The sequence below is a fragment of the Stylophora pistillata genome, chromosome 8, assembly GCF_964205215.1.
Source record: "Stylophora pistillata chromosome 8, jaStyPist1.2, whole genome shotgun sequence".
NCBI lineage: Eukaryota > Metazoa > Cnidaria > Anthozoa > Scleractinia > Pocilloporidae > Stylophora > Stylophora pistillata.
Genome location: NC_142526.1, coordinates 25040607 through 25059134, shown reverse-complemented (window position 1 = coordinate 25059134; position 18528 = coordinate 25040607). Strand labels below are relative to the sequence as shown.

At 39.5% G+C, this 18528-nt stretch overlaps 2 protein-coding genes and 1 long non-coding RNA gene across 3 annotated transcripts; 1 reads left to right on the top strand and 2 right to left on the bottom strand.

Annotated features, from left to right (window-relative positions):
- Positions 1-610: 610 nt before the first annotated feature.
- Positions 611-8435, bottom strand: LOC111333829 (DNA helicase B). The gene is given in 6 exon segments (XM_022939455.2): positions 611-1586; positions 2304-2890; positions 3348-3604; positions 3607-4498; positions 5181-5752; positions 7741-8435. Coding segments are annotated over 5 exon segments (2871 nt in total). The 5' UTR covers positions 8309-8435; the 3' UTR covers positions 611-1586; positions 2304-2308.
- On the top strand, positions 1516-3353 carry LOC148725645 (uncharacterized). The gene is made up of 2 exons (XR_015991139.1): positions 1516-1640; positions 3211-3353. It is a non-coding gene; the product is annotated as an uncharacterized LOC148725645 (long non-coding RNA).
- A 382-nt stretch (positions 8436-8817) lies between the features above and the next one.
- LOC111334786 (DNA helicase B) lies at positions 8818-18260 on the bottom strand. The gene is made up of 4 exons (XM_088731626.1): positions 17588-18260; positions 13955-14502; positions 12051-13343; positions 8818-10535 (listed from the first exon to the last, which is right to left on the bottom strand). The coding sequence occupies exons 1-4, from the start codon at positions 18144-18146 to the stop codon at positions 9495-9497; spliced, it is 3441 nt and encodes a 1146-aa protein (XP_088587752.1). The 5' UTR covers positions 18147-18260; the 3' UTR covers positions 8818-9494.
- Positions 18261-18528: the final 268 nt, after the last annotated feature.

Sequence of the window (18528 nt, the reverse complement as noted above, 5' to 3'; positions counted from 1 at the left end):
TTAGTGGAATGAAAATCGTTCGTTGATCCCTGTGGGATTAGACTGCCGGTTTGAAAGATGAGCTTTTGTTCAAGAGTTTTGCTATATCCAAATTGTTCAAGAGTTTTGATATATCCAAATTATTTCGTTAGCCCTACCGACGCAGCCCCTAACAGTTTCTTTAGAAACTATCAGCCTTTACTCATTGCTAGTTTTGCTAAGCCCCGATTCAGACGAGTCATGACAAATAACAGCGGAAGAAAATTCGAGCCTTTTTTAGCATGGGCAGAAGATGAGGAGAGCCCTTTAGCAGGTCACCTAATGCCAAATGATTATTCGTCATCAAAGGGAAGCGAAGCGCCCTGTGCCAACGAAAACAATAGCAAGCATTTGAATTTTCCGTCAGCTAAACGCCTTAGACAGCACAGATGGAAAGGAAAGAAGTCAACATCATCCGTTCAGATCTTTGAAGATAAGAATTACCCTCCTGATGATTGTGATAATGTGCCCTGCGTTAGCTCGCGCCTTACTCCTAATGAAGTATAGAATTTATGGCTTGGCAGGATCATCTTAAAGGGGGCGAAATGTTTTCTCTTCCTTTCTAATTCCTTATTTAAACAAAACAAAGTAATTAGATATTTTGAAATTGTTTTAGTCAAAAAGGTACAATGAATCGTTTGTATCGATTAAATCCCTTTTTAGTGTGACCAGAGAAATATAAATTAATCCCACGTGAAATAACTGTACGTGGTAAAAACAATACATGTAAAGCAAAGGGGTAAAATATTTGCATTTCAGACTGACTCTTCTAAACAGAGACAGCTTTACTTGTAATCAACTGTGTTAAATGTACTGATGCATTTTCACTTAAATATCTGATCTTCTGTCCTGTGACGGGACTTGCGTTCTGGTAACTTAAACTTCAGATTAGCTCGATTCGGGTTCCCAACTTAAACTGAGACTAAGACCGACAAAGAACAAAACGCATGAAAACAGCGTGGACAAGAAGTGTTTTAAAATAGCGTTCAGTAAGTGTTACTAGTCCTTCCTAATCATTAATAATTTTTGGTGTTTCTTTCTCGACGAAGTAGGGAGTACGCACATTGTTTTGTGGTAGTTGAGTTTAACAAATCGACAGTGTTTTAACGTGGTCCATCCGATAAGAGTCGATAAGAGTATAGGCCACGCTAAACAACTATCGATTCGTTTTTCACCACAATATCGACGTAAAATAAAACGATTCTTTCAATGTGGGACACGTTGCGTGGCACGTTGACGCTAGCAGCGTTGTCTGTACTCTTATCGGTAGCGGCAAATTGGCCAATCAGATTGCGACATTACTTTCATTTGTGGTAAAAATTCCGTTACAGGTCACTATGAACATTTGTGGACAGCTTGGACCTTATGCGGCACTCTTCAATGTTTGAATGATTGACTTGCTCTTTTCTTGGCGCGGTGCCATCCGTTTGCCTTTCAGCGGAACGGAGGGTACTTCTTTCACACCTGAGACGAAATCCGCTTTGATGGCCTCTGCACGTGCTATCAATTCACCAAGAGAATGAAGTCATGTTCTCGTAACGCTCAGGCGACCAGGAGCCAACGAATGTCTGAAAACGAAGGAGGAGATTCGCTGTCAAACACTGCCCCTCTTCTCACACCAAGTAGGGCAAGTTCTTAAATTATTCAGAATAGATAACTAAGTATTAACAGACTGAAACAAAAGCTGCATTCATCGTAGATCCCTCACACTCTCAAGCGCCGCTGAGCCACACATAAAATTTACCCTCAAAATGTGGCACCTTTTAAACACTTTTTGACGAGAGAAAACCATGTAAAGAAAGATTAATCAACAGAAGACTTTGGAGTCGATTGACTCCGATCCTTCTCGGAAAATCGGAAACACGCGTCTCATTTCTTGGAATAAACAACAGGTAACCTCACTTTCCTTAACCTTCCCTTACCGGAAAGGCTAAATAGAATTATTTGTGGGGAAAAAAAATAATAAAGAAAACAAACCGCGCTCTTGAGATTTGTCTAGCAAACAAATAGAGACAAGGCTATAACCAATCGCGACTTGCTCACCTACTATACGTTTTAATTTAACGCGCTTCAGATCGCTTACATAACTGCTTTCTGCTGAGTTCTCTTTGGCTCCCTACAATTTTCTCTTCTCATTACCAATGTTTTATTACTTTGGTATTGCTATAACGACATTTAATGGAAAAGCGCTCTGGGATGAAATTTGACGGCAACTGACCCACCATGTAACTTCAACTAACATACAGATCAAAATCTGAAGTCTCAAACAAATGGCGAAACCGTACCTTGACTAGGCACAACCTTCGTGTACCCACTTTTTGCTTGGTCCATTGTTGATGTAGGTTATTTCATCCACTCTTGCCTTAATTGGCCTCTTGCACAGGTGACAGATCTGATCAAATTTTGCGGTAAGGGACCCTCTTCTCCCTTTCGCGGGGGTACCTTCAGATTTATCGCACGGTCTCTTTCGAGGAGAGTTGGTGGAATGAAGTTTTGGAGACGAGGCAGGTTTCTGGATTGGTATTTTTGGTGGTGTAGGAGGAGCACCACTACCAAAAACTCTTCCCTCTGATGCTTGAGGAGTTTTGTCTCCTGTCACACTTGTACCGCCACTTGTGCCAACAACGCTTGCACCACTTACTTTTTCTTTAGACGAAGAAAAGGACGCTTGTTTTATTTCTTTAGAGAGCAATTCTCTGAGCTTCGTGTGTCTCTCTTTTGGCTTGGATACTGTCACCACTTTTCTTAAATGGTCGGGGTCATAGACCATTATTACTTGTCTGACGCCTCGAGTGACAGCGGTGTAGACGTGCTGCCAGTTTTGAAAGCTGGGACTACCCAGGACATAAACTATTTTATCAGTCTCTGAACCCTGCAAAACACAAACGAAGATATGTAATTTAAAATAAGCTTTTTTACCATCTGCGGGAAAATATAAGTTCAGATAACTAAGCACTACAGAACGGTCAGACTATAGATTTTTCGAGATCAGCAAAATCAGTGAAACCGAACTGATAAGGGAAGGGGTCAGATCGTTGTATAAAAAATCTACGAAGTTGGCATCCAAATCGGTATTTGTAGATTAAGGGAAAACATGCAAAGCTGTAGCCACTACTCAAAGCCAGGGCTGGTTCATAAAAGAAGAAAGTGAATTTTTAACATCGAACTGTTTTTTCTTTTTTTTTTGTACAGGGGTGAAAAATAGGAGAGGAATTCTAATAGCTTCTGATTTCATCGATTCGATCACATTGTGGCCTTAAGAATCTGAGAAGAACAAGATGGTCTTGCTCTAGTAAATAACTACCTGCTACTTAAATTGTTGATAGTACCTGGAAAGTATGAATAGTCTTTGCCCAAGCATGGCACAGTTTAGCACTCTTCAATGACTTTATGTCCACTTTCACCATCTTCTGCCCATCATCGAGAACAAAGTATGTAATTTTTGTTCCTCGGTTGTCCTTTTCTACACTGATGTTTTCAATAAAGAAAATTTCCCCATTGGATAATTTCACTTCAGTCTCCGTGCCAGCATCAAAGCACTCCTTGTTCTTTCTGATGCATACTTTATCACCAATTCTGAAATCATCTTTCCCTCTGGGGTCTTCAAGGAGTGATTTTCGTAATGTTTACAACACAGCTCATTAATTTTCAAACAGTCCAGTCGTCGAAAGGTAATGAACTGTGAGTTGCGAGGTTCCAGTGATGGCACTGCACTTATTTTGTTGTTCAGTAAGTCTTTCACAATCTCTGTTTCCCTGAAGCCATCAGATTCCTGACCATTTTTTGTTTTCCTTGATTGATAGGGTAAGGAGATGAATCCCTTTTTGCAATCATCAGGAAAGATAGGCATTTCTTGTTGGGAAATCCTTCTTGCATTCTCAACAATCAATTGAGATTCTGCCCTGTGATTAGTTCTCAGCGTGATTGCGCAATCATTTTGTTCAAGTGCATGATAAACATCACTCAGGAAGTTTCCTGGTTCAATAGATGGTAGCTGGTTGACATCTCCCAGCAAAATAATCTGTTGGAGGGCAGTTTTCTTCAAAAGTATGTTCAGTAGGGTGGAGAAACTCTTCACAGAAATGAGTGAACATTCATCACAAACAAGGAGATTTACGTCTGAAAATTTCCAAGTAGACTCGTTTTGTTTTTCCTTTACTTCCTTAAGCCAATGGAAATAACTGAAGATTACAGAGTGTAGGGTGTATGCCTCAATGCCAGTCCGTTTCCCCAGAATTGAAGCTGCTCGGCCAGTTGGCGCTGTAAGCAGAATGGACTCAGATGGTTGCAACTTTCCAGAAGTCTCCTGGTGGTCACACTGATCACCTGACATCTGACTTTCTTCCAGCTCCAAGACTTTTGACAAAACTGTTGAAACAACATGTGTTTTGCCACAGCCACCCCTCCCTGACAGGACCACCACAGGTTTTTGGGTTATGAGGTGTGCAGCCCTAATCTGGTCTTGATCTCCATTAAACAGCTACAAGAAAATAAAGGCATATCGCTTGAAGAGTAAAACATTGACCTTTTCAGGGAAAGGTAAATACAGTACAAACCATAAATGCTTTTGATTTTCCCTTTTGCATCATTATTTACTAAATAGCAGTGTACATGGTTGGATTTTAGGAATTTTCCCCAATTTGGAGGATTGTCACCAACAAACTCTGTTACATTATTGCCCTAAATGGACCTTGATGGGTACACAGTAATAACTCAAATGCTCCCAGTTCTAAATAGATCCTTGTCCAAATTAGAGACAAAAATTCCAAATTTATCACTTGGATAAAGAAATACATTTCAAGTGGTGATGACAGTTTTAAATTATTTCCAAAATGTGAAGAGATTTGTATGACTGAGGTCCCGCCATTCTAACCAGCACCATATACATGTAAGTAAATCTTCAAATTTTATATGAAATTAAAATAAAAAGCTTAAACAAAAAACAGCACCTGGCTATAAGTAAAACTCTATCAATTGTTATAAAAGTGCCACACTAAATTTCAATGAAATTAGTCATGCAATAATTCTAATTGTAAGCTGTCAATTTGAGGAAGGGATCTTTGTCATTATGAAAAGAAGACATGTCTAGTCTCCTTTTGTTTATTGCTTGAATATTGATGAACCAGTCCACCCCTGTTTGATTGACAGTAACATGTACTTACCTTTTCATCTATCTCCATGTAATTAACCCAAGGCATTCCATTCCTGACAGTGCAGATATCTCTTACAATGCTTTTCTCATAGCCATGGATATGCGGTAAAAACACTGAGCATTCATCTTCAAATGTATTACCGGACATTCCCAAAGCATAAATCTCCAAGAGATAAGTTAAGCTTTCATCCCACTTGGTTACCTGATAAGGTCCAGGTGCAACAGGCTTGTTGTACCACCTACCACATTTCAAAAGACACAGAGGCACAAAGGTGTGACCCTCTTTATAGGTTAACTTACATAGGGCATTGTAAATATAGAGGGCATCACGCTTCACAACTGGCATAGCTGTAAGAAGTCCACAGTCAATAAATGCAGCCAACTTGGCTTCGCACCCTGAAATGCCAAACTTTCCTTGAAGGACCTTTTGGTAGCCAAGAATCCATGGTTCATTTCTAACTGCTTGCTCAATGCATTTTAGCACTTCTAGGCTTGTTGATGAGAATAGTGCATCTGTGTGATGAGGAAATAACCGATGAGCAATCTTTGTAAGCTCTGGTACTAAGAAAGCTTTCCCTGTGGCTGAGAAAAAAATGGAAAAATATTTATGTGATGCAATATATATATATATATATCATGTTTAATTTCCATGGTTTTCTATGTTAGACCTTTTTATAGAAGACATACCTCATCCAACAATCATAAGAAAATCTATATCAGAGGATGACAAGATAAAAGTTACAGATGTAGCTGTGAAATATATCAGTATCTGAGCAACTGCTCACTGACATGTACCCCTCCTAAAACCCAAACACAGTCAACTGATAACAAGTAAGGGTTAATGTTGGGTTAGGGGAGGGATGGGTGCTCAGTTGCACAGATACTACAACTGTGCACCTACCCTTCCCCTAACCCAATAACAGTCAACTGATAACAAGTAAGGGTTAATGTTGGGTTGGGGGTGGGATGGGTGCTCAGTTGCACAGATACTACAACTGTGCACCTACCCCTCCCCTAACCCAATAACAGTCAACTGATAACAAGTAAGGGTTAATGTTGGGTTAGGGGAGGGATGGGTGCTCAGTTGCACAGATACTACAACTGTGCACCTACCCCTCCCCTAACCCAATAACAGTCAACTGATAACAAGGGTTAATGTTGGGTTGGGGGAGGGATGGATGCTCAGTTGCACAGATACTTTCAATGATCCATTGTTTATCCCAGCTGGCACTTTTAAAGGCAAATGACCACCACAGACCAGTTGATTCACATTTCACTTGTTATCACCGAGATATATTTAACAGGTGTAAAAAGGAAACAATTGAAACACTCTTCAACAGTGGAATAAAGAAATTTTCGTCCAGCCAGTTCGTTACAATCTTTTTGTTTGTATAAACTGGTGTTTGGGCTTTATTTCAGGTTTGTTTATACCTTTTGAGACTTCACTGCTCTCAGCTTAAACATGGCAGAGGCCCCTCCAGTTCCAAGAGTGGAAATATCCATCAATTTTTGTTAATATCCCTTCCCCACAGGCTTTAACATGTGTTTGACAGAGTGGCATTGAGCATGCTACTGGGTCCCCAGAGGTCAACCCCCCTGGATGGCTGCTGATAACCACAATACACCCCAACAACAGTAGGCATAATCTTTGTACTGTTCTCTACCTCTATAAATCCTGCAGTGCTGATAAGAAGAATTTTTCTAAGCAAATCGAGCCTCATTAATTTGTGATAATTTCCTTCATTCTTATGACCTTTCAGTTTATGTTTGATTCCCTCAAAGACTATCTCTTTACACTTTGAGTAGTAACCAAAAGCATTCAAATAAAAACTGATCTTGTTAACTATATTGGTGAGCTCATAGTTCTTGAATAACCTTGGACACCAAACAGAGAGTTAAAACCTCAAATTTTAAAAAATTAAATCTGAAAGGGCTCCATTAAAACTAGCCCTGCTAAATTGGATGCCCCTGGCTAAATATGATTATAAATAAATAAATAAATAGAAAAGTAGCCGTTGAGTCATTTTGTTACTGGCTATCTAAGCCAAGCCTTGTATTAAAACAAACCTCAGAAAATTAAGCATTAGCTTCAAAGGAGTTGATACGTATATATTATAACAATTTACCAAGTGACCTAAAAATATCCTGTTTAAATCAACTTTTAAGCAATAATTAAAAAGTCATAATCTCAGGAATAGTTTATAGAAGGATATTCAATATCAATGTAACACAAGTCATATATACGTAAATGCAAATCAATGTACAGGATCTGTAGATCATAGACCATCAGACTTGTCAGTATCAGGTAATAAAGGGGGTCTCCCAGATAAGCCTTAAAAGGCTTCTGAGACTTCCTACTCAAGATTGTGTTAATTTTATTGCGGAACGAAGTGTTGTAATAACGACGATCTTGTGCAATAAAAACTGTGATCACGAGTAAATATAACCTGTAAGAATCTCCCATTGTGCCGACGCAAAGGTAGCCGTTAAGTCATTATGGCACGCCAACAACAAATCACAACAAACCAGAGGCCAACATTCGAAATATCAACAGTCACTGTACGACTTACCCGTGGAGGTTAAACTTTTCCGAATCTGTTTGACAATATCATTGTCGATGTCACTACTGCGTTCGAATTCCGTTATGTTTTCCGATAGACAATCAAACGTCGTCCTGAGATTTCTATTTTCGAAGAAGTCCAAAATCGCAAAGGCATGTTGTTCCTGGACACGGCATCCCTGCGTCAGAAACAAAGAAATCAAAGATTTATTGACCCCATCGTCAGATCGAATGCTATAGGACGGAATGCTCTTCTGCGTTTGAGAACTTCCTTTCATTATCATTTCAGCCATCCACCAAGGGTGCGTAAACATTCGATCAAATCTAGCGCGCACAAGTTTTTCTCCCTTTGGTTGAAGTCGCCCATCCAGTTCTTTGAGTTCTCTCAGCCTTTCTGTGACATACCGGGTCCTCGATGGGTTATAGAACTTGTATCTTCCACAGGTAGTGTTAACGATGTCGTGATAATCTGGGTTCTCGAAATCTTCATTGTCACTTTCACTTTCCACTTCGGAGTCCTCTCCATCTCCGTTTGAGTTTCTTTTTTCAGGTAGAAAGTAGCCTCGAAAGCTCGCCATGATGTAAACGTCTTCCAAAGATTAAAAATTTCCGAAAAATGTATCATTCGGAACTCAAAATTATGAGGGTAAACTGCGGACACTTACATGAACAATGTTCATATTTTCCCGCGCTTCCGTTTGTAACTCGTAAGGTCACGTGGTCTCTTTAACTCACGGGAATTTTTAAGAGTTTTGTCATGCAAGAACGCTAAATATGTTAACACAGGCGGTCCAAGCTCTCTTTGAGAACCACATAAGGAACACAATTTGCATATCGATTTATAAGGATTTGTATGGGATTTTATACAAGATATCCATAGAGATAGTTAAAGGGGAAAATATTAAAAATTGCTTACCTTATTCCATACGTGTGTTGTTTGCTCCTGGTGTCGCTATTTTACCGATTTCACTTGATTTAAGCGGTTTTTTTTTAATCCTGCTTACAAACCCTTAATGGTGGCCAATTTACATTTACAACTCAGTTGATAAAACCAAGTTACCTTGTTACCCCCACCAACGCACCATCACAGTTTCTTTAGAAACTTTCCTCCTTTATTCATTTTTTCTTTTTTAGACACAGGTTGGAGCACAAACGTACACCAACAATTTTAAAATCCTCTCGCTGAATTCGAAGGATTTCAGCCGTTCAAAGAACAGCATGCAATTATTGATGGGAACATAGATCGCAAAACGCGCGAATGGGTAAGATCTTCCTAAAAAAATTAAACTACAAAAAGTGTCTTCTCCATGTATTATTGAACCAAATTTTCCAGGCTTAATAGGTTATTACTACCACTATTTTTTTTAACGGTATGAGGCTTTGCTGAGCGTGCTCCACTATAGAGGAAGACTTAAAAATAAATCATGGGTGAAAGAACTGTAATAAGAAGTCTATAAAATAAATCACAAAAGCATATAGAAAAGTTAAAACAAGTAAAATTTTGCGCTTATTGGGCGACCAATCAGGATATATTCTGCGAGACAAATTTCCCGTTCAAATTTTCAAGGAAAAAAGAATAATATTCCAACAGTAGAACCCACCAAACAATATTTCCTAAACATTTTGATACGTCCCAGCAACGAAATCTCATTTGTAATACAAATGAACGTCGGTAACTGTTACAAACTCTAAGAACTACTTTAACTGCCGACGGGAGAGATTTCATCAACCATTTAAACCCCGATATCATCATCTTTTTGACGCTTATACTGGTCCCTTTTGCGTATCACTGGTTGAGCACTTAACATGAATCCAAGATTTGCTGGAGCCCTTAAAATGATAAATAATTTGGTCTTTGCCTGCACGAACTGGACGTTTGCAGACCTTGCAATGGCCGTTGTATTTTGCAGTAGTTCCTGTTGTAGCTGTGTTCTTATCAGCAGCTTGCTGGATTTCTGTTGAAGTCTGACTCAAGGGGCTAACAGATGAAAGGGACGATGGGAATTTCCTAAGGCACGGTGGAGTCTGCGGAGGAGATAAAAGAGTGGTACCCTCAGGGTACTTTCTTTTCAGTATCGGGCTCTGAAAAATCTTTGCGTCCAAGATTTCCTGTCCGTCCTGTTTGGTGTTTTCTGGATGTTTCCTTTTGTGGCTTGGACTTTCAACAACGACTTCAAAGCCACTATTCCACCGCTGAGGGGAACCAACAGATATCTTTTGCGGGTCTCTGGCATCTGAAGCATTTACAGCCATTTCCTGACGGTGGTCTGCAGCCAATTCACGAGAAGACCTACTTCTCTGTGAAGCAGGAGCGTAGCTCGTGTCTCCTTGCTCCTTCCTATGCTTCCTGATATTCAGATTTTTTTTTGAGATAAAAAAATCAGTTGAACATCTTAGATCGCTGGTCGAGGGTGTTGCTTGTGGAAAAGACTTCTCTGATACCCGCTTTTGGTCTTCGCCATGAGCCTCTAGTACTGAATTTACAGCGGCTTCTTTCATGTCATCAGCGGGCAGAAGAGGAAACGTATTCTCGACACCAACTCCAGAATCTAGGCCAATTTGGGCGTTGGTACTCATTCCATCATGCATATTAGGCCTAAATCGGCATCTCAAAGCTTTCTTTATGTCTTCCTTTAATTTAGTCTTACGTGGTACAGGGTGTGACGTCACGGCACGCAACAAGGAGCTATGTTTGTATATCATTATAACTTGCCGCACGCCACGGGTGACTGCTGTGTACACATGCTGCCAGTTCTGGTAACACGGATTTCCCACCACATAGACAATCGTGTCACACTCTGAGCCCTAATAAAAAAGTGGCGTTGCGTTAGATTTGATGAAAAGGCCGACCAACAGAATCCGAAAATAAATGGATCAGTATCTGAGCAACTGTCCACCCATCCCTCCCCTAACCAAACTTGTTATCAGTTGACTGTTGTTGAGTTAGGGGAGGGGTGGGCTGGGTGTAAAGTCCCTTTGTTACTGTTATTCATACCCAGACATTGACCCTTTAACATCTTTCAAAAATAATTTTCAATGTTTAACTTTAAATCCTGAGAATACAATTAGGTTGCGATGTTTATTCCCCAACAAGTGAGCAATCACGAAATAGGCTTGCAGGGATGAAAGTGTAGTCTTTGAATTTTTCTAACTCAACATATATTGCACTCTACTTTTATGTATTCCTTTATGACTTCCTATATAATTGTGAGAAATCGTCGTAAATGCTGCTAGAAAGTGCTCAATACACGAGTGTTGCTCGAAATACTATTCAAACTGACTAAAATGAAACACACATGATTCCCTGTAACTCTGAGTTTCGTGCCTTCGCACTCGTCAGACAGATTGAATATATATATAATAGATATAGAAGTAGTGTGGCACACGAGGACGGACAACTTCGAGCGAAGGAAGACATATACTCAATAAAAAGTCTAAAAAGTTTAATAAAAAACGTTTCGGTCCGAGACCTTCATCAGTTGTTATATATATATATATATAACTTCAGGATTTGAAGGTTACTATACCACCACGTGAATTTATCAATAACTGACATCAGAGAGAACGCTGCCGCCGCCCAGTTAGCCCAATGGATAGTGCGCTGGACTGTTGTGCGGGAGGTCGAGGGTTCGAGCCCCGGCCGGACCAACACTCAAGGTCTTAAAATAATTGAGAAGAATTTGCTGCCTTTCAAAAAACATCAAGAAATGGTTAGATATTCTAGTCTTCTAGGATAGGGACGAATAAATGGAGGTTCCGTCTCCTGCAGGGTTGGGGTAGGAGACGTTAATTTCCCACACACGAGATTACTGTGTGACGGATGTCCTCCCCTGGGGTGGGGTGGTGGGTTTGCTGTGAAGGCCGTAAGTTAGATAACTCATTGGGTTAATTACGTCACCTTCGTTAAATAAAGAATATTGTATTGTATTGTATACAACTGGTCTGACTGTAAATTTAATCTACAGTTGGACCAGTTGAAAGTTTATCCTCCTGTTCTCTCCTGGCATTTATATATTTATGTGTGTGTGTGTGTGTGTGCGTGCGTGCGTGCGTGCGTGCGTGTCGGGTGAGGGCAAGAGACCAAGCCTTATTGCTATTTGTTCTACATCTGATTGGCTGAGAGGCCTGTGTAAGTCTATCAGACCAGTCACAACATCAAAGGTGAGGAAAAACCAAAACAATTCTGAACAACTTTCAAAACTAGATTGAAAACCACGACACCTAGCATCAGAATCAGATGTAAGGATTGTTTAGTGAAAGAAACTCCTTTAAATCTGAAAGTTACATCTTATTTTCCAGTTTGCTAGAAAGAGCTCTTACCTGGAATGTGTGAATGGTTCTTGCCCAGGCATGACTCAGTTTGGCTGATTTCAGTGTCCTGAAATCAATCTTTATTTTCTTTTCGCCATTGTCTAGACAGAAGAACATTTTCCTTTTGTTCCTTTCATCTTGTTCCTGAATGACTTCCTGAATGAAGAATATCTCTCCATTGCAAATTTTGACTGTTTTCTTATCGTATTCATCAAGACATACCACGTTACGCCTCACACAGACTTTGTCTCCAACTTCAAATTTCAGTTTCCCACGGTGGTCTTTGATGGGGTGTTTGCTGAAATGCTGGGCACATATTTCATTAATATTGTCACAGTCATTACGCCGAAATGCCACAAATTGAGATTCGTCAGGTTTAGGCAGGACAAAAGGGTTTCCCTCATTTTTTAGAACACCTTTAACAACTTGAGTGATCTTGTTACCATCAGAGTCAGCATTTGCATTGTATTTTACTGAGAAGAAACCTCTTTGTGGATCAAAATGTGGCATCTGCTGCAAAGATATTTTTCCAGCATTTTGAACAATAAGTTCCGAATCTGATCTGTGGTTAGTTCGCAGAGTGATGCAGAGGCCATCTTTCTCCAACACATGGAAAACATCGCTCAGAAAATTCCCAGGCTCTATGGATGGAAGTTGATTTACATCCCCCAAGAGAATCACCTGTTGAAGTTGGGCATGCCAATGCAAAATGCTGATCAGCTTGTAGAACACCCTCACAGACACCAGACTACATTCATCACACACTAGAAGGCAAACATTGCTGAATTTCCACTCATTGTGATCTCCACCCTTATTTTTCCAGTGTAGAAATGTGAAGATGACTGAGTGCAGTGTATGTGCAGGAATCCCAATTCTTTTCCCTAAGATGGAGGCAGCCTTGCCAGTTGGCGCAGTCAACAAAACTTGTTCATTAACTTCTTTGAGTTGCTTTTTAATGTGAGATGAAACTTCATCTTCCTTGCTGCCTGGATCAGGTTCAGTGGTTTCATGCTGTTCAGTGTAATCCTGAATGATTAAAGGTTTATTTTGCTCTGAATATTGGGTGCAAGATGGATCCAAAGCCAATACCTCACTGTAGTCTTCACAAATGTCTATGTTTGTTTCAACTGAATTTACAGGGTTCTCTTGGAGGATCTTTTCCTTCTTTTCCTCTAGTACCTTCTTCAAGATTTCTGACACAACAAATGTCTTACCACAACCACCCCTGCCTGAGAGTACAGCAACTGGTTTTGTTGATATGAGTTGGGCTGCATGGATCTGGTCTACATCACCATCAAATATCTGTTGTAGAAAAATCATAGGAAACAGTAAAAGACAGTTAAACCTCAACGCTTCTCTAGTCTTCTCTGCGCCATGTCAATACATGTGAAGTTTCAGGGGGGGTGCAATTGTGCATCGTGCATGAGAGGTATCACTTCAACTGAAAGGTACAAAACATGTAGGTCCAAATCCCTGAGCATATATATGTAATCACTTTCTACTATTATTGACCAGGAAGGTGGAGGGAGGGGCACCCTGTACAAAATTGACTTGCATGTCCCCTACCCCCAAATATGTTATCATCATACATCGGAGGACCTTTCGGTCATACCTGATACATGAACCGTATGGTTCTTTCACAATCACATGTACTGAAACTTGACCCTCTCTCTGTCAGGTTCTCAAAATCAATTCTCCTTGGTCTCTAATGCATTACTTATGTCTTTAGCTGTTGAGAATTTGGTGTTAAAGTCAAAATGCATCCCCAAGTTGATATTTTTACCTTTATTCTCAGCACCCTCATGCTTGCCAATGCAGTTATATTGTGCAGAGAAAACACTTGTTGGTCATTTTTTATGTTTAAAGGGTTTTAAAACTACTTTTTAAAGATATGCAGCACAATCAGGACCTACTTTCTCATCAATCTTCACATTATCCAACCAAGGTTTTTTATCCATGATTGCAGCCACGTGTTTTGCAATTCCTTCTTCGTAATGACGAATGTGTGTCAAAAAAACATGCTGATTGTCACCCAGATGGTTTTCGGAAGTCCCTACAACATCGATTTCTTTTAAATAGTCAAGACTTTCTTTCCAGTTAGTGATTCCCTTTAACTTCTCCATCTTCTTCAGCATCTTGAATTCTACAAAAGTATGGCCATCCTTGAGAATCAATCCTGATAGGGCATTATATATGCACAATGCATCTTGCTTGGCAATTGGCATTTGGTTAAGTAAATTGCAGTCTTGGAATGATTTTAGCTTTACTTCACAGCTTGAGAGCTCAAATCTCTCTTTGAGAACCCTCCAGTAACCAAAAACCCAGGGTTCTTTATCCAGTGCCTCATTGAGCTTTTCCAGCATTTCCATAGAATATTCCTCAAAGATGGAACAAACACGACGAGGAAAGAGCCGATGAGCATACCCAGTAAAATAAGGTACAGCAAAGGCTTTACCAGTTGCTGTAGAGACAATAAAGTTAAAATGTAAATTAAAGAAAAAATACACCACCTCCCAGTTAGCTCAATGGATAAAGCGCTGGACTGTTGTGCAGGAGGTTGAGGGTTCGAGCCCCAGCCAGACCAACACTCAGGGTCTTAAAATAATTGAGAAGAATTTGCTGCCTTTCTATAACATCAAGAAATGGTTAGATATTCTAGTCTTCTCAGATAGGGACGAATAAATGGAGGTCCCGTCAACTGCAGGGTTGGGGTAGGAGACGTTAATTTCCCACACACGAGGTTACTGTGTGATGGATGTCCTCCCCTGGATGGGAAGGTGAGATCGATGGAATGAAGCGGCTGCCAGAGGCGCCTGATATGCTGAAGTCTGTTCTCAACCTTAAAACTGCACCCGTAATTCAGCCTTGGGCTGCAAGCGGTCAGAAATACTATATTATACTTATAATATTATTATTATTATTACACTTTACAGTTAAACCGTAAAACACTGACACAGTGGATTATTAAGTTGAAGTATTGAAATACTTCTGATCAAAACAAGCCCATGGCAGGTTTCTGAAAATGTACATTTGCTGACGTGGTTGATTGCTTTGTTTTAGAGGAAAACAGAGTCTGTAAACCCATCCAGTCAAAACAAATATAGTAAAATTCTAAACTTGGAACAAGCTTATTTTCAAATGGATGAGATTGGAAATCCAAAATTAATAATTTGTTGTCCTCTAAAATTTTGAAACTTAATATTTTTTTGCACTAAATGGCTTGAACCCAGGGGTAACATGTATTTAATTTACTCCATTTTCACTGCATTAATTTTTGCAGTGGGAAGGACTAGAAAGGAACATAGGAACCATTCGTGCTAGTCCACCCTCCCCACCCCAGGGGAGGACATCCATCACACAGTAATCTTGTGTGTGGGAAATTAACGTCTCCGACCCCAACCCTGCAGGAGACGGGACCTCCATTTATCCGTCCCTATCCGAGAAGACTAGAATATCTAACCATTTCTTGATGTTATAGAAAGGTAGCAAATTCTTCTCAATTACTTTAAGACCCTGAGTGTTGGTCCAGCCGGGGCTCAAACCCTCAACCTCCCGCACAACAGTCTGGCGCTCTATCCATTGAGCTAACCAGGAGGCGGTGAAAGTGTAGTTTGATCGTCCAGGTGAGTGTAGTCCTGAGAAGGACTGTTGTCGGTGGTAGTGACCTGACATTTCGACAACCTGTGCAGAAGTCATCATCAGAGTCAAGTGAATAGTTGTTGTCAGTAAAACTGACCAATCATCTTACAAGAACAGAAATAAGAACATTCTACTGACAACAACTATTTACTTGACTCTGATGATGACTTCTGCACAAGTTGTCAAAACATCAGTCACTACCACCGACAACAGTCCTTCTCAGGACTACACTCACCCGGATGATCACACTACACTTTCACTTATATTTTTTAGTGCAAATTATCCTTGGTCCCATGTTCAGCCTCACCCCCAAAATTGGAGGTTCTCAGAAGAAAAAAAAAGTGTAGTTCAGAGAATTTGCTACTGCATCTTATTGTAGTATTTCCCTTTAATCTCATCACTTGTCTGTTTATATTGTTTTAATCCTGAAATTTTCGTCCCTCGTAGAACTGAAAAGGTTAAACAAAGGGAATACATAAAATAACATAGCATGTGGCTATCTCAGTCTATAAACTGGAAGATTTTGCAACACTATGTACAGACTGAGTTAGTGGTGTAAAATCTTCCAATTTATAGATGTACTGCTATCTATTACACCACTGAACATTCTTCTTCCATTTTTGCAATTTTAGCCAGAAAACATTCTTATCATGTTCTCATCATTGTGTGGCATAGTATTTCTGAATCAATATATAAATCAAGTTTGATCACAAACTAAGTTGTTCTTCAGTGTATTGTGTAATGAGAAAACTGCACTGTTAATGTTAAAAAAATGTCCCTATAAAGTAAGTGGTTGAGTTAATTGTCCTGTCAGTCCACACTTATATATTTATGTCTTCCACTTTTATTTACACTTCTCACAAAAAAAATGAGCAAAATAAAGATGTTCTTAACTGAATCTCAGCCTGAGTAGGTTAAGTCCATGAAATTTTGGTTAATCTCAGCCTGAACGTTCACATGAATTATGGTCTTTTTGTCCAAGTCTTATCGTCCAAAACTTTATTCATCTAAGTCAGTTCGTCTAATTGTTAAGTCTTTTCTCGAAGCAAATAAATAACTTCTAGAGGGTTATATGAGGTTTTAGTATAATTTCAGAGCTGAGCAAAGAGTTTCCAGCAATCTGATTGGTTGAGCGGTTCCTTATATGACGCTATATAAACTGCTCCACATGGTTTATATAAAATGTTAAAAGAAATTGTTAATAAATGATATGATTTTAGAAATTTCTCTGTTGTTCAGCTCTGAAATTATACTAAAATAATTATTCGCCTCAGGTTCGGTGAATATTGTCGAATAACCCCCGAGACGAAGTCGAGGGGATTATTCGACGATATTCACCTCGCCTTCGGCGAATAATTGTTAAATATAAAGAACTTATTAGTACGAGCCGTTTCCATTTTGGTTCCGATAGCTTTAGTCACCATCCTCGCTTACGAATTCAACGTCGTGAATTAAGATAAATACACAGAGAAGATTTGGGGTCATTTTTGGCTTAGTTTTATTTCTTTATCGTGTTGGACTATGTTGTTGGTTATGTCGGACATCTAGTGATGTTACACTTAACATAACAGACGCTTCACAACAAGCCTAATATTCCCTTTTTTTTGCGCGAAATAATTAAACGGCAAGCCTTTATTTTTGTCACTATCTATTTAAATATACTGCGTTACAACTTAATTTAAAATAATGTTGTAACTTTAACGAAAAGACTTCGACGAAAAGATTCTTGGACGAAAAGACCGGATACCGTTCACATAAAAAAAAGGTTCTTACAATAAGAAAAAAAAAAAAGAGGAACCTGAAAAGATAAGGAAAATTGTAATAGATCTTGGATAATTGTAATAGATCTTGGACGTGGAAGGGTTAAATAAATAAGCAAAATCAAAATAGAGCATAATTGAACTTACGCGTATGTTGCAGCGCCGCTCTAATCTGCTCAGCAACATCGTGGCCGACTCTGCCAGTTGCAGAAAATTTTTCCAGGTTTTTAACCAAATCCTCTAGTGTAGGTTTAATATTTTTCATTTCAATAAACTCTAACAACATTGTGACGTGTTGGTCATTCACTTTCAGTCCCCTGGTCAGGAACTGCGAAAGCAAGCTTTTATCCACATTATCGTCCGTTCGGATGCTGTACGAAGGTAGTGAAGTAGCGTGCTTGACGTTCTTCGAAGATTTCGACGCGTGCAATTCGAATTCCACTCTCCACCAAGGATAAGAAAAACGCTCATCAAATCTACCACGTACATAGGTTGTGCCCCGTCCAAGGCGAAATCGACCGTTTTCGACTTCCATTTCTTGCATTTTCTTCACACCATTGCGAAGTTTGTGCGATGGCTTATGAACGAAGTCAAAATCTTGATCAGCGTCTTCGAAGCCTTCATCGTCACTTTCACTCTCGAAATCAGAATCTCCTTGCTTCTTGTCGCTGTCTTTTTCCTCAGCAATAACGTAAAAGGAAGTCATAGCATGAGCGATCTCAGTTTCAAATAAAAGTTATAAACCATTTAGGTACCTTTAAGCTACCGCACTGCTGATAAAAATCCCTAACGAAGTTTCGCGCGCAAACAACACAGCGCGCTCTCAGTATCAATGAGCTATGTTTGTACTTGGGGGTATAGAGTGGGGGACATACCTTGTCTAATCAAATTATCGTCAATAAATCGCCCTTTTTTCTATAGTCGGTTTTATTTATGATTATTTTACCAGAAAATTGACGACTTCTATCAAATTTTTCTTTCTCTCTTACACTGTTAAACACGGAAAATGTTATTTTTGTTCCATTCTTATATTTATCTCACCCCTAGACGTATCCTTTTCGTCACATTGATACTCGAAGTAATCTTAG